At 36.9% G+C, this 15,808-nt stretch overlaps 2 protein-coding genes across 2 annotated transcripts; both read left to right on the top strand.

Moving 5' to 3' along the window:
• Positions 1-3,288: 3,288 nt before the first annotated feature.
• On the top strand, positions 3,289-9,529 carry LOC121212754 (G-type lectin S-receptor-like serine/threonine-protein kinase SD2-5). Its single transcript, XM_041086166.1, has 3 exons — positions 3,289-3,798; positions 8,414-8,430; positions 9,169-9,529. Exons 1-3 carry the CDS (start codon positions 3,289-3,291, stop codon positions 9,527-9,529), a joined length of 888 nt encoding a protein of 295 aa, XP_040942100.1.
• A 3,334-nt stretch (positions 9,530-12,863) lies between these two features.
• Positions 12,864-15,530, top strand: LOC107911428 (G-type lectin S-receptor-like serine/threonine-protein kinase SD2-5). Its single transcript, XM_016839253.2, has one exon. The coding sequence runs from the start codon at positions 12,988-12,990 to the stop codon at positions 15,376-15,378; it is 2,391 nt and encodes a 796-aa protein (XP_016694742.1). The 5' UTR covers positions 12,864-12,987; the 3' UTR covers positions 15,379-15,530.
• Positions 15,531-15,808: the final 278 nt, after the last annotated feature.

Raw genomic sequence — 15,808 nt, 5'->3', positions numbered from 1 at the left:
ACAAAGACTTTTGCTCAATTGAATAAGTACACCAAAACCTGAATTAATATCCTGGAATATTAAAGCAAGGATTAAAACTCGTAATTAAGAATAAGAACAAGTATTTATCATATAAATCAAATAGTAATAAGATTCGTCTTAGGTTTCATCTCCCTTAGGTATTTAGGGAATTTAGTTCATAATAATGAAAAACATCTCAAAATTGGGAAAACAACAAAACATAAAAAAACCCAAAGAACTTCTAAGGAAATTGAATGGAGATCTTCAGTCTTGAAGTAGATCTTGCTTCCGAGCTTATTCCGATGGCTATCTTTGAGTATTTTCTGCCTTCTACTCTGCATGCCCCCTTGATTCCTCCTCTCGGGTGTTTTTATAGACTTTGGAATGCCCGTATCTGAATAGAATTAGACTTGTGCTCGACAGGAACACGACCGTGTGCCACGCCGGTGTAAAGGTGCTCAGGCCTTGTGAATTCTGACTTGGTTTAATGTCGATACAACCATGACACACGGGCATGTGGATTACCCGTGTAGAAGTGCCTAGGCCGTGTGAAATACTGAATTAGGCCTAATTGTCCATTTTTGGTCCGTTTCTTACTCTTTTTGCTATCCTAAGCTCTCCTGGGTATAAAACATGAAATTAAAGGATTAGGAGCATCAAATTCATTAAATCTTATGATAATCCTTCCAAAAATATGCCAAGCATGGGGTAAAAATATGTATATATTATGGTTTATCAATTATCAAAGGAAATCAACTTGATCCATTACTGCTCGGAGGTTTAACTTGCAAACATTTTGATCAAACCATTAGCTGCCAATGGGTTCGAGCATTTGAATAAGGAAATTGGAGTTTACTGCTTTGTAGCCAAGGAGGAGTGTTGAAAGGTGGCCATAATGCAGCAGCATGCAAGTAATCCAGCCACAATGCAGCAGCATGCAAGTGACCTAGCAGCCCCTATTGACCATTATGTATTTCGGTTATTAAGTTTTTTTTGTAACATGTGACTTTTATTAGTCTGATTGTAACTTTTTGATTAGCTAAGGATCAGACAAGTACTTAGCTGATTTAGTAGCTTTTAGGTTATTATTAAGCTAATTTTACAGCTTGGATACTAATGCAAGTTAAGTTCGTTTTCTTTCAATGTAATAGAACCATATATGTACAAGTTATTTTTGCTGGATGAAGTAAGAGAGAAGTCTTTTTTTCTCCTTCAACATCCGATTCTTGTTTCTGTTTTTCATCTTTCAACATAATTTTATTGTTTTTGATCTTTGGTTTGATTTAAAACCCAACAGACTGCTTATATAATAGCTAGCACCTCCATATGACTTGGGTCAACACAAAATAAATGGGAATGAAAATGTAATTAAACTGTTGTTATGCAAGTCCTCAAAATACCTCCAATACCTTCCATTCCAGTATCCATCATTACAGATCCATTGGTATTAAATTTCAACTAATCTCGACTATGAGGAAGCCTAGAAACCACCTCACGTTGCATTTTTTTTCTATAGAAATGGACTAAATTGAATTTGACAAATTGTACGCTTTGGGAGGGTATAAAAGCTGTCAATGCCCCCACTTAGCCATCCTGATTGATGCCGTTTTGAACGCTACTGGATAACTATTTTTTCCTAAAGAAAATTCTTGCTATTTGTCATACTCTTTTTTTTTACTTTTCTGCATTTTCTTGGTGATTTCATAAACGAAAAAGAATTAGTTTCCCTCAATGTGATAGCATGAAATATTTAGGTTAGTCAAAGTTGACACCATTGTTGCAGCTAATTTACTTTTCCCTGGAAAGCCATTGCTCACCTTAGAGAGCAAAGATCATGAATACTAATGCTTGTAGCACCTTTTTAATGATCACTCTTTTGATACCATTGATCATTTCGGCGTTAGTTTTTGTTGATGCTGAAATCATGGACTACCCCTTATTTGTTGATAGCCCAAAATCATGGAGGATCACTCCATCATCTGACTATAATTTAAGGGAGTCATTTGGTGTGAAGTCGATCTTTGTTAATTGGACGCTTGTCTGTGGTTTCCATTGCAGCTATGATGGTGACAATTGCCTATTTGCTATATCAATCTTCAGCACGAGTTACGATGGTCATATCAGATCTTCTTCACAAGTGGTATGGTCGGCTAACAGAGGCTATCCAGTTCAGAGTCAAGCACAGTTGCAACTCTTTCATGATGGCCAGTTTAGGTTGACAGATACTTACAATGTTCTGTTTGGGATGCAAACATCTTTGATATGTCAAGTTCAAGGTTAAACTTGAGTGCGGAGGGAAACCTCATCCTACTTAATAAAGCTAGTGACACGGTTTAGCAGTCATTTAACTACCCAACGGACTCTTTAGTTCTTGGTCAAAGGTTAGTGCCATACCACCCATTAACGGCAAGTGGATCGCTACCGAATTCAAGTATAGTTTCGTATGAATTTGCTGTCAATAATTTTGTTAACAACTTCACTGCTACTATGTTTACTTATGGTGAATCCACTGCATCTATGGATCTCTATTACGTAATCCTATCTTGTCTGATGTTGATCATTAATTCCAGAAAGGAAAGTTCAGGCATTTCTCCGTGGCTGCCTCAGCTAAGTTTATACAGTTGGGAAGTGATGGCCACTTGAAAGCATATGAGTGGAAAGATTCCAAGTGGGAGGGGACAGATCTACTCCCCATTGATCCACATAGTTATCCATTCGCATGTGAAAATTATGGCGTTTGCTTAAAAAATGGATGCAGTTGCCCTATTGATGCAAGTGAAAATGGAACTACTTATTTTAAGCCAATAAATTATGCAAAGCCAGATCTTGGACATTATGTAGTTTCACCAATCTTTTATGAGAGTTCTATTTATCAGAGTTTTCTTGAGCTATAAGGCTACTATTTTCATCCCGTTAAAAAAATATTTGATCTTTGAGACAAAAACTTTAAAAGAATGTAAAGCACTCTGTTCAATCAACTGTTCTTGTGAAGCTTTTACGGATACAGAGGGTTCCTGCCATTTTCTGTCTGGAGGATTGTCCATCGCGAAAAGTTATTCTAGCGGCTATGGTACTTACAATAACAACTCAGCTTTTATAAAGGTGCAAAGTTCCCCAATTTCATAGAGTCCTAACAAGAATGTTTCATCACCCAAGTATACATTAGTTATTGTGGGCTCAACTCTTGGAGCTATCTTTGGTGTGTTTCTTATATGCGCTTTCATTATTCTAAGATTTAGAAAAGGGTTCCAAGAAGTTGAGGAAGATTATCTAGACAACATGCTGGGAATGCCAACTAGATTCTCATATGAAGAGTTGAAGAATGTCACCAAAAATTTTAGCAACAAGGTTGATGAGGGTGGTTATGGGTCTGTTTTTCATGGAACCTTACCTTCGGGGTCTGAAATTGCAGTGAAGCATCTTGTTGGCTTTGGTGCAGTTAACAAGTCCTTCGTAGCTGAAGTTCAAACAATTGGAAGCATTCACCATTTCAATTTGGTAAGTTTGGTTGGATTTTGTGCCCAAAAATTCAACAGGCTTTTAGTCAACAAGTACATGGCTAATGGACCGCTAGACCGATGGATCTTCAATAAAAACTACGAATCTGCTCTTAGATGGCACATTAGAAAGAAGATCATTATAGATATAGCCAAAGGACTAGCCTATCTTCATGAAGGTTGCCTTCAAAAGATAATTCACTTAGACATCAAACCTCAAAATATCCTTCTAGATGAGAATTTTAATGCCAGAGTTTCAGATTTTGGGTTGTCTAAGCTAATTGGAAGAGACCAAAGTCGAGTCGTAATAGCTATGAGGGGTGTTAACATTAATGGAAGACAATTAATAATGTTTGCCATTAACATTAATGGGAGACAATCAATAATGACAACCACCAACTTTGGAAAAGTGGCAAGGGATAAATTTTTTTTGGTCCTTGAGATAATGGGCTATTTATTGTTTGGTCCTTGAACCTCAACTATAAATAGGCCTTCTCATTTCTCATTTCAATTCATCCCAACCAATCTTTCTCTCTTAGTTTTCTCTCTTCTCTCATTTGAGAATTCTTAAGGAATTCTATTTGTTTGTAATACTTTGAAGATAGTAAAGTTATCATTTGGTGTTAGTGCCCGAGGACGTAGGTATAATTTACCGAACCTCGTTAAAACTCTTGTGTTCTTTCTTGTCCTATTATTCTTTCAATATTTGAGGGTATAATAGTAGTATTTAATTGTGCTATTAAATTACTATAGAAGGGATATTCTGTCTAAGGAAAGACTTGGTATTTAAGAGATCCATGTGATCTACCTCTCTTCCCTGGGAATTGAACTTTGTGTGATTTTTAGTACAATAATTTACACGCTTCCGACCCTATTGGAACAACAAGTGGTATCAAGAGCCGAAGGTTAATCGTAGTATGCTCTGTGGTTGCAGTTTAAACTGATCTTCCACATCAGAAAAGATTTCCTTAGGTATATTGAAAGATTATGGAGAAAACGGTCGGTGTAGGAGCTTCAACATCGTCCATGTGGATAAGACCGATAATTGCAAATGCAAGATTGGCCGTGGAGATCTTTGATGGCATGGGCCATTTTGGTATGTGGCAAAGTGAGGTTCTAGATGCCCTTTTTCAGCAGGGTCTAGACATTGCCATTGATGAAGAGAAACCAGATGATGTACAGGAGAAAAATTGGAAGGCGATCAATCGGTTGGCATGTGGCACAATTCGATCATGCCTTTCTCGAGAGCAGAGGTATGCTTTTTCAAAGGATACTTCTGCAAATAAGTTGTGGGTGGCACTTGAAGAAAAATTTTTGAAGAAAAACAGTCAAAATAAGCTCCACTTGAAGAAAAGACTGTTTCGCTTCACATACGTCCCAAGTACCACAATGAATGATCATATCACCAAATTTAATCAGTTAGTCACTGATTTGCTGAATATGGATGAGACATTCAAAGATGAAGATTTGGCTTTGATGCTGTTGGGGTCACTTCCTGAGGAGTTTGAGTTCCTAGAAACTACTCTACTTCATGGCAGGAGTGATATATCTCTGAGCGAAGTCTGTGCAGCCTTATACAGTTATGAACAGAGAAAGAAGGACAAACAGAAAAACTCAATCAGAGATACAGAAGCTTTAGTAGTCCAAGGTCGTTCATACACTCGGAAGAAAACTCAAAATGGGAGATCAAAGTCAAAGTCCAGACTCGGGAAAGATGAATGTGCTTTTTGTCATGAGAAAGGCCACTGGAAGAAAAATTGTCCAAAGCTGAAGAATAAGGGAAAAGCTACTGTAGATGCTTGTGTTGCTAAGCATGATACTAGTGACTCTGAACTATCACTGGTTGCATCATCATCGTCGTTCCATTCAGATGAGTGGATATTGGATTCGGGTTGTACCTATCATATGTCCCCTAACCGGGAGTGGTTCTCTGATTTAGTAGAACTAAATGGATGAGTTGTTTATATGGGTAATGACAATGCTTGTAAAACTGTTGGGATAGGTTCAATCCAATTAAAGAATAAAGATGGATCAACCAGAGTTCTGACTGATGTTCGGTACGTGCCCAGTTTGAAGAAAAATCTCATCTCATTGGGAGCCTTGGAATCCAATGGTTCAGTTGTTACTATGAGAGATGGGGTTTTGAAAGTGACATCTGGCGCACTTGTGATATTGAAGGGCATCAGAAAAAATAACTTGTATTACTACCAAGGTAGTACAGTTATTGGAGCAGTCGCTGCAGCTTCCGGCAACAAAGAATTGGACTCAATACAGTTGTGGCATATGAAGTTGGGACATGCCAGCGAAAAATCCTTGCAAATTCTGGCAAAGCAATGATTGTTGAAAGGTGCAAAGGCTTGCAAATTAAAATTTTGCGAGCATTGTGTTCTGGGAAAGCAAAAGAGAGTGAAATTCGGTACTGCTATCCATAATACAAAAGGTATTTTGGAATATGTTCACTCAGATGTGTGGGGGCCTTCCAAGACACCTTCATTGGGAGGAAAACACTACTTTGTTACTTTTGTTGATGACTTTTCCAGAAGAGTTTGGGTGTATACCATGAGAACTAAGGATGAAGTGCTTAGAGTTTTTCTTAAATGGAAAACTATGATCGAAAACCAGACTGGCAAGAAAATCAAGCGGCTTAGGACGGACAATGGAGGGGAATATAAAAGCGATCCGTTCTTTGATGTGTGCCAAGAGTATGGTATTGTTCGACACTTCACAATTAGGGATACACCACAGCAGAATGGATTGGCAGAGTGTATGAATCGAACATTGCTGGAGACAGTTCGATGTATGTTGTCCAATGCTGGGTTGGGCAAGCAATTTTGGGCTAAGGCTGTGACATACACTGGCCATCTTGTTAATCGTTTGCCATCATCTGCATTAGAAAGAAAAACTCCTATGGAGGTATGGTCTGGAAAATCGGCTACAGATTATGATTCCTTACATGTGTTTGGAACCACTGCATATTACCATGTGAAGGAGTCAAAGTTAGATCCGAGGGCAAAGAAAGCTCTCTTTATGAGAATCACTTCTGGAGTGAAGGGATTTCGTCTTTGGTGCTTAAGCACAAAGAAAATGATCTGTAGCAGAGATGTTACCTTTGATGAATCTGCCACATTGAAAAAGGTAGCAGATAAAGATATTCAGACGAGCAATACTCCACAGCAGGTGGAGTGTACTCCAAAACAGGTGGAGTTTGAGCAGATGGGGATTTGCCCAGTTAATAAGTCTAATTCTCCAGCCACAATGGAGGAATTAGAGGTTGAAGAGGTTCTGACCCAAGAACCACTAAGTACACCAGAACCAGTTGCAGTTGCAAGGCCACGGAGAGAAATTCGTAAACCTGCTCGATTTACTGATATGGTGGCCTACGCCCTTCCCGTTGTTGATGATATTCCTATCACTTATCAAGAAGCAATGCAAAGCTTAGAAAGTGATAAATGGAAAAGCGCCATGGATGAAGAAATGCAGTCTCTCCGGAAGAACAATACTTGGGAGTTGGCGCAATTACCGAAAGGTAAAAGGGCAATCGGATGCAAGTGGGTATTCGCAAAGAAAGATGGATCTCCTAGCAAGAAGGATATTCGCTACAAGGCAAGATTGGTAGCTAAAGGCTACGCTCAGAAGGAGGGAATTGACTACAATGATGTATTTTCCCCTGTTGTGAAGCATTCCTCCATTAGAATTTTGTTGCCTTGGTAGCACAGTTGAATTTGGAGCTAGCTCAACTTGATGTTAAGACGGCTTTCTTGCATGGTGAGTTAGAAGAGGAGATCTATATGACTCAGCCAGAAGGATACACAGATGCTGGTGGTAGAAATTGGGTTTGTAAGCTTAACAAATCGCTATATGGATTGAAGCAATCCCCGAGGCAGTGGTACAAGCGATTTGATAGCTTTATGAGAAGGCAGAAGTACACAAGAAGCAAATATGACAATTGTGTATATTTGCAGAAGCTGCATGACAGATCTTTCATTTATCTACTCTTGTATGTTGATGATATGTTAATCGCTTCGAAGATCCAAAATGAGATAGATAAGCTGAAGGCTCAGTTGAATCAAGAGTTCGAGATGAAAAATCTAGGTGAGGCCAAGAAGATTCTCGGCATGGAGATAAGTAGAGATAGACCGAGAGGCAAGCTCTGTTTAAATCAGAAGCAATATCTGAAAAAGGTATTACAATGTTTTGGTGTAAATGAAAACACAAAACATGTAAGCACCCCACTTGCTTCTCATTTGAAACTTAGTGCTCAATTATCTCCGAAGACTGAAGATGAAAGAGAATATATGGCGAAAGTCCCATATGCTAATGCAGTTGGGAGTTTGATGTATGCGATGGTGTGTACGAGGCCTGACATTTCACAAGCTGTTAGAGTTGTGAGCAGGTATATGCATGATCCTGGAAAAGGACATTGGCAAGCTGTGAAATGGATTCTACGGTATCTTCGAAAAACCGTAGATGTTGGTTTAATTTTTGAACAGGATGAAGCACTTGGTCAGTTTGTAGTTGGATATGTTGATTCCGACTTTGCTGGTGATTTAGATAAACATCGTTCAACTACGGGGTATCTGTTTACTCTTGCGAAAGCCCCAGTGAGTTGGAAGTCTACCTTACAGTCTACAGTAGCTGTGTCTACTACAGAGGCAGAATATATGGCAGTTACAGAAGCTGTTAAGGAGGCTATTTGGCTTAATGGATTGTTGAAAGACTTAGGAGTTGTTCAAAGTCACATTAGTTTATATTGTGACAGTCAGAGCGCTATTCATTTAGCGAAAAATCAAGTCTATCATTCAAGAACCAAGCATATCGACGTAAGATATCACTTTGTGCGGGAAGTCTTTGAAAAAGGAAAAATTCTACTTCAGAAGATTCCGACAGCAGATAATCCCGCAGATATGATGACCAAGGTGGTAACAACAATCAAGTTTAATCATTGTTTGAACTTGATTAACATCCTGAGAATTTGAGCACCTTCAGGTGTATGGCGCTCGAGAGGGCATTTGTAGGCACTACAAAAGATAGCTTTATCGAATTTGGAGAGTTGAAGGAAGTGTGTGAAGATGTGATTATCCTAATCAAATCTTCAAGGTGGAGATTGTTAACATTAATGGAAGACAATTAATAAGGGTTGCCATTAACATTAATGGGAGACAATCAATAATGACAACCACCAACTTTGGAAAAGTGGCAAGGGATAATTTTTTTTGGTCCTTGAGATAATGGGCTATTTATTGTTTGGTCCTTGAACCTCAACTATAAATAGGCCTTCTCATTTCTCATTTCAATCCATCCCAACCAATCTTTCTCTCTTAGTTTTCTCTCTTCTCTTATTTGAGAATTCTTAAGGAATTCTATTTGTTTGTAATACTTTGAAGATAGTAAAGTTATCATCTGGTGTTAGTGCCCGAAGACATAGGTATAATTTACCGAACCTCGTTAAAACTCTTGTGTTCTTTCTTGTCCTATTTTTCTTTCAATATTTGAGGGTATAATAGTAGTATTTAATTGTGCTATTAAATTACTATAGAAGGGATATTCTGTCTAAGGAAAGACTTGGTATTTAAGAGATCCATGTGATCCACCTCTCTTCCCTGGGAATTGAACTTTGTGTGATTTTTTAGTACAATAATTTACACGCTTCCGACCCTATTGGAACAACAAGGGGAACCCCTGGTTATATGGCTCCTGAATGGTTAAGCTCAGTTATAATTGAAAAAGCACATGTCTATAGCTTTGGTATTGTGATCCTGGAAATTCTATGTGGGCGTCCAAACGTAGATAAATCTCAACAAGAAGAGGATATGCATTTACTGAAACTTTTTAGGAGAAAGCAAGAAGAAGGGCAACTGTTGGATTTAGTCGATCAATGCAGCGATGATATGCAGTCAAATGCAACCGAATTTGTGGAGATGATGAAGGTTGCTGCAAGCTGTTTGCAAAATGAATATGCCAGGAGGCCTTCCATGTTCGCAGCGGTGAAACTTTTTGAGGACTCATATGATGTTGTAAGTAACTTAAAATAAAGATTTTCTAAATGGAATAACGTGGGAAATTGTGGGGAATTTTGCTTCACAAGTTTCACCCTCTATATTATGTGGGCCAAGGTGATGAATATGGACATGGTGGAGATGTTCTAGGATGATATTGATGAAGATGTGATCAATATAAGCGGAGGTATGTCCCCAAAGTTTGGGCAATTTAGTTTTGCCAGTTTTCCCTTTTTAACTTATCCTAGTGTTTACTTTTCATAGTGGTTCTCAAAGTAACGTAATAGTTGTCAATCTTTTTGCAATGTTCCGAAGTTTGTTATGTGTCAAATACTTGTTTTCATCATAATTTTTGGGTCCAAAAATTAAATGTTAAACCCAACAGTGATCAAAGACTCAAAGGTAGTCAAATCCATGAGATGGCGTGATAGTTAAGGGTGTTCACCGCTCTAGGTGTGGCCTAGGTTTAAATTGTACTAATTGCGTTAGTTATTTAGGCTCTATCCCATTATCATATTTTTTTTTAAAAAGACAATGGCGTTTTACAATAGTATACATGAAAGTCAATGTGAATTTCTCTAGTGTGAATTTCTCTAACATGCTTTTTTATGCAAGTGAATAATTACAATATGATGTATAGCCACGAAATTAATTAAAAATTTGATTAAGTGCACCTGTCAAATAATAGTACAGTTACAGTGAGTAAAGATATTGTTCCAGACTAAAAATACTAGTAATTATTGTCTTTCTATTACTTAATCGAATAATTCGAGTGATTGGTTAAAAATTAAAATTAACTAAATTAATTAACTAACAAACATGAAAAAGAACAAAACATGAAAATAATTAAGTAACAACCAAGAAGTGAAACAATACCCAGGAAAGAATCCATCTAAATTTCATCTGTCAATTACGAAAGATCTATTCTTAAACAGGGTCTATTCAACATCTGATTGAAACACATCAAACATAGATTAATAATTTAGAAATATCATACCAAGAATTAAGCATACATAATTGAGAATAAAAAATTAAGTATTTATTACGTAAAATAAAAATTAAACAACAAAATTCATTATAGTGTTCATCTCCCTTAAGTATTTAGAAAATTAGTTATGTTTGAAAATAAAAACATTTCAGAGATAGTATAATCGAAAGAAATAAAGAAACTCGTGAAAACTTCCTAAAAAATCAATTGGAAATATTCAATCTTGACGGAAATCTACTTCAGATTCAGTTTCAATGGTGTTTTTCGAGTTGTTTTCTTAAGTATTTTATGATGACTTTTTCCCATCTTCTTATTTTTGTCATATATGCGTCTTAGAATGCCTGAAAAACATAAAAATCACGATTTTTCACAATTTAGGGTGTAATCCTGTAAAATCGACACAACCTACCATACGCCCGTGTGCATCACACAATTGTTTGGTTTGGCCGTGTGGAATGATTCAGCCCGTGTGGGTCTTGCAACTTGTTTCGTCGCTTCGATTTTCGCTATTTTTATTCTCAAGTGCTCTATTAAGCATTGAACATTAATTTAAAGGATTAGGAGTATAAAATTTACAATTAACATTGAATAATCATCCAAAAAACACAGTAAAAATAAAGTTAAAACATGAGGTTAAAATATATTACTTTTAATATTTATCACAATGAGAGAAGAGGAAAAATATTTACAAGCCCAGAGTGAATTTTAAACCTCATACCAATCAACTTGAATCCCATGCAAGTTTTCCACTAAACCAACGGTGTGATTGGCTCCAATGTACCAATCTCCTAGAAAACATTACAATATTTGCATTAACAATATTGTTTAGTTAGTTTGAAATCAATGGAAACATTACAATATTTGCATTAACAATATTGTTTAGTTAGTTTGAAATCAATGGAAATGTTCATCGCTTTAAATAAATTAGTGTGAAATTAATATATTAAAATTACCTAATTTTTTTAAATTATTTTTCAAGTTAAATATATTTGTTCAAACTCTTTCAAATATCATACGAGTTTTCGAGTTCAAATTGATAATTTAATCCTTAAATAGATCTATTAGAGAAATTGTGATACAAGAAACAAACTTACTATGTAAGAAAAAAAAATAAGAGAAAAAAGAAATAGACTTGAAATGTGATTTATTTTCCTTTATGGCTTTAGTTTGGCCTTTATTGAGTTTTATGCATAAGTACTTCATACATAACTTGTGATAAAAACAAAAAGTCAAAAAATAATTTGAGGTGAAATAAATTAAAATTTTTAAGAATAAAAGTAAAAAATGAGACATTAATTAATATAAACTATATTAACTGTATTTAAATTTTGTTTAAAATTAAATTTCGATCATCTAACTTTTAAAAATTATATTGTAGTTAATCAATATGTTACATTTTTTTTCCTTCTATTATTAAATTTTGTTAAAAAAAATAACATTGCACCTTAACTTAATTTAAAGGATTGATAACCAATTTCATCCTTGAGCTATAGCTAACTTGCACCTTAAAGAAGTATGGCATATGAATCAATTATCTGGAGCTATTAAAAGTAATCTGTTGATATATATATATATATATATATATATATAATGTTGATTTACCTTTTACAGATTATTAGTCTCAGTGCATCTGCAAACAAACTCTCAAATATCCAAAAACAAGCTATGGAATATGTAGCTTTGGTTATGGAAGAACTAGACCCAGACCGTCCAGGGTACACTTCTTACAATTGTTTTTGGTTCTTGGATTCAATTCCGTAACCAAAAATCTTATGTTTGAAACAGATAAACAACTTAGAAATGCTTCTGCTACATGCACCAAACCAGTCAGTATGAGGCGAAAGTCGAAAACTGAGCCAAATGCTAAGCCAGAAGCTTAAGCCGGAAATAGCAGCATATTGATGGGGGAGGACACCTGCTGTTGTTGTTGTTCAAACTGATCACCTAGAGAAGCGCCCGTGAGGAAGGAAGCGCCGCCGCTGTTATCATTGGTAGTTGTCATAGATCCATCGTTGAGAGATTTTTGAGGTACAAAGAGAAGTGGGAGTAGTAAGAAAAAGTATTTTAGTATAATTATAGAGAAGTCCCTCTACTTTTATCAAAAGTTAAAAAAATGTCAAGTGTCTTAATTCAATTGGTCAGTATTTTTAGTTATAGTGACCAATTCAAACACTTATCTTCATTGAAGTGATTAAATTAATTAAAAAATGTTAAATGAATGCTGATGCATGTTTTAAGATATCAATTTTCATAGTTGCTACAGTTTAATGAACGTGAAACATACGACTGAAATACTTCGTTGACGAGAAGTAAACCTTTTGTAGATTCTCACAACATCGATTGATCCCATTTTGAACGCTACTGCATAACTATTTTCTTTTTTCCTCGAAGAAAATTATTGTTTTTGAAATTTCAGCTCTTTCGTGGTGATTTCTTCAAGGAATTATAGCATGAATTATTTAGTTTATTCAAGTAATTTAGTCTTCCCTGAAAAGCCATATCAGCCATGATCATGAATATCAATACCTCTAGTGCCTTTGTAATGGTCACACTTTTGATTCTACTGATCATTCCGTCCTCATTTTTTATTGACGCCGAAATCATGGACTACCCTTCATTTGTGAATGGCCCGAATTCATGGAGAAACACTCCCTCGACTAGCTTTAGCTTCTGGGAGTCAGCCGGTGTGAGGCCGATCCTTGCTAATGGGATGTTTGCCTGTGGTTTCCACTGCAGCTTGGATGGTGGCGATTGCCTATTTTCTGTCTCCATCTTCGAGATTAGTTCTGAAGATAATTCCAGCTCTTCTACCCAAGTGGTATGGTCCGCTAATCGGAACAATCCAGTTGAGATGCAGGCACTCTTGGAACTCACTTCAGAAGGCAAACTTAACTTGAAAGATGCAAACGATACTGTGGTTTGGTCCCCGAGCACCTCAGGCAAGTCCATTTCCAGGTTAAACTTAACTACAGAGGGGAACCTCGTGTTGTTTGACGAAACCAACCACATGCTTTGGCAGTCCTTTGACCATCCAACGGACTCTTTAGTTCGTGGTCAAAGGCTTGTGTCAGGGCAGATATTGAGGGCTAATGTATCCTCAGCCGGTTCAAGTGAAGGCCGGTACGCATTTGCTGTCATTGATGGTAAATTTGTTGCTTATATGGATTCAGATCCTTCCCAATCCTATTACCAGAGTTCTTCTATTCTCTCTGCTGAACCTGAATTCCAAAATGGAAAGTTCGGGAGTTTCCACGTAGCGGACTCAGCTAATTTTATACAGTTGGGAAGTGATGGCCACTTGAAGGCATATGAGTTGAAAGAATCGGGGTGGGAGGGGACAGATCTACTCCCCATTGATCCATGTAGTTACCCATTCGTATGTGGAAATTATGGCGTATGTTTAGAAAAGGGATGCAGTTGCCCTGACAGTGTAAGTGAAAACGAAGCAGCTTTTTTTAGGCCAATAGATTTTACAACGCCAAATCTTGGGTGTTCTGCAATGCAACCAATCTCTTGTGAGAGTTCTCTTCTTCAGAGCTTTCTCGAGCTTAGGAGCGGCTATTCTCAACGCGTATATACCTCGTTGTTCTCCAACACAATAGCATTAAAAGATTGTAAGGAAGCCTGTTTAAAGAACTGTTCTTGCAAAGCTGCTACATATACAAAGGGCTCCTGCTATTTTCTTTCTCAAGTGGACTCCCTCAAGAAAACTAATTCCAAAGACCTGACTTTTATAAAGGTGCAGAATTCTACAATTTCAGATAGACCACATTTCCCTGAAAGAAAAAAGCAGAATACGTCAGTTATTGTGGGCTCAACTCTTGGAGCTATCTTCGGAGTGTTTCTTATTTGCACTTTCATTTTTCTAAGATTTAAAAAAGGGTTTCAAGAAGTTGAGGAGGATTATCTTGACAACATGTTAGGAATGCCAACTAGATTCTCTTATGAAGAGTTGAAGAATGTCACCAAGAATTTTAGCAACAAGCTCGGTGAAGGTGGATTCGGGTCTATTTTTCAGGGAACCTTACCTTCTGGTTCTGAAGTTGCAGTGAAGCATCTTGTTGGTTTCGGTCCAGTTAACAAGTCCTTCATGACTGAAGTTCAGACAATTGGAAGCATTCACCATTTCAATTTGGTAAGTTTGGTTGGATTTTGTGCCCAAAAATTCAACAGGCTTTTAGTCTACGAGTACATGGCTAATGGGTCGTTAGATCGATGGATCTTCAATAAAAACCGAGATCTTGCCCTTAGTTGGAAAATTAGAAGGAAAATCATTCTAGATATTGCCAAAGGACTAGCCTACCTTCATGAAGATTGCAACCAAAAGATAGTTCACTTAGACATCAAACCTGAAAATATCCTTTTAGATGAGCATTTCAATGCCAAAGTTTCAGATTTTGGGTTATCTAAATTAATTGGAAAAGACCAAAGTCGAGTCATAACAACTATGAGGGGAACCCCTGGTTATATGGCTCCTGAATGGTTAAGCTCGGTCATAACCGAAAAGGTAGATGTCTATAGCTTTGGTATTGTTGTCCTAGAAATCTTGTGTGGGCGACGAAACGTCGATGAATGTCAACTGGAAGAAGATAGGCATTTACTGGGGCTTTTTAAGAGAAAGCAAGAAGAAGGGCAACTCATGGATTTAGTCGATAAGTGCAGTGATGATATGCAGTCGAATGCTGCCGAAGTTGTGCAAATGATGAAGGTTGCTGCATGGTGTGTACAAATTGAACATGCAAGAAGGCCTTCCATGTCCATAGTGGTGAAGCTTTTTGAAGGCTCGGTTGATGTTGCAGGTAACTTGAATGAAGATTTTCAAAATGGATTAACTCTTGAAGCTATGGAGACCTTTGCTTCGATAGTTTTACCTTCAATGTTATCTGGGCCCAGGTGATGATCATGAACAGGAGATCCATCTCCGAATATAGTTGATGACTATGAATGTAATGTAGTGTAAGGGATGTTCCCAAACTCAAAGGTTGTGGAATATTGTCTGTTTTCATTAGTGATTAGATAGAAAAATTTATCATATTATCTGGTAGATCCATCCACTGATAGCATCAAATTAGGTAGCTAAATGAATTTTTCTTAAAAATTATTTGTTAAATTAGAATTCATCTTGAATTTTCAAGTCTAAAATCTTTTGTATTCCAGTTTCTCAACGAACATCCACATATCTCTGTGATTCTAGCTGCTCACACTCTTCATCTCACAACTGATGCAACACAAACTGAAAGTTCAAAGCTATGGCTTCCCTTTGAACCATAAAATACTTAGTTCAACCTCGAAATTGTTCATGGCAGACATCATGAAACTCAGGTTGT

Source organism: Gossypium hirsutum, chromosome A13 (assembly GCF_007990345.1).
Source record: "Gossypium hirsutum isolate 1008001.06 chromosome A13, Gossypium_hirsutum_v2.1, whole genome shotgun sequence".
Lineage (NCBI taxonomy): Eukaryota > Viridiplantae > Streptophyta > Magnoliopsida > Malvales > Malvaceae > Gossypium > Gossypium hirsutum.
This window is presented reverse-complemented; position numbering and strand designations above follow the sequence as displayed.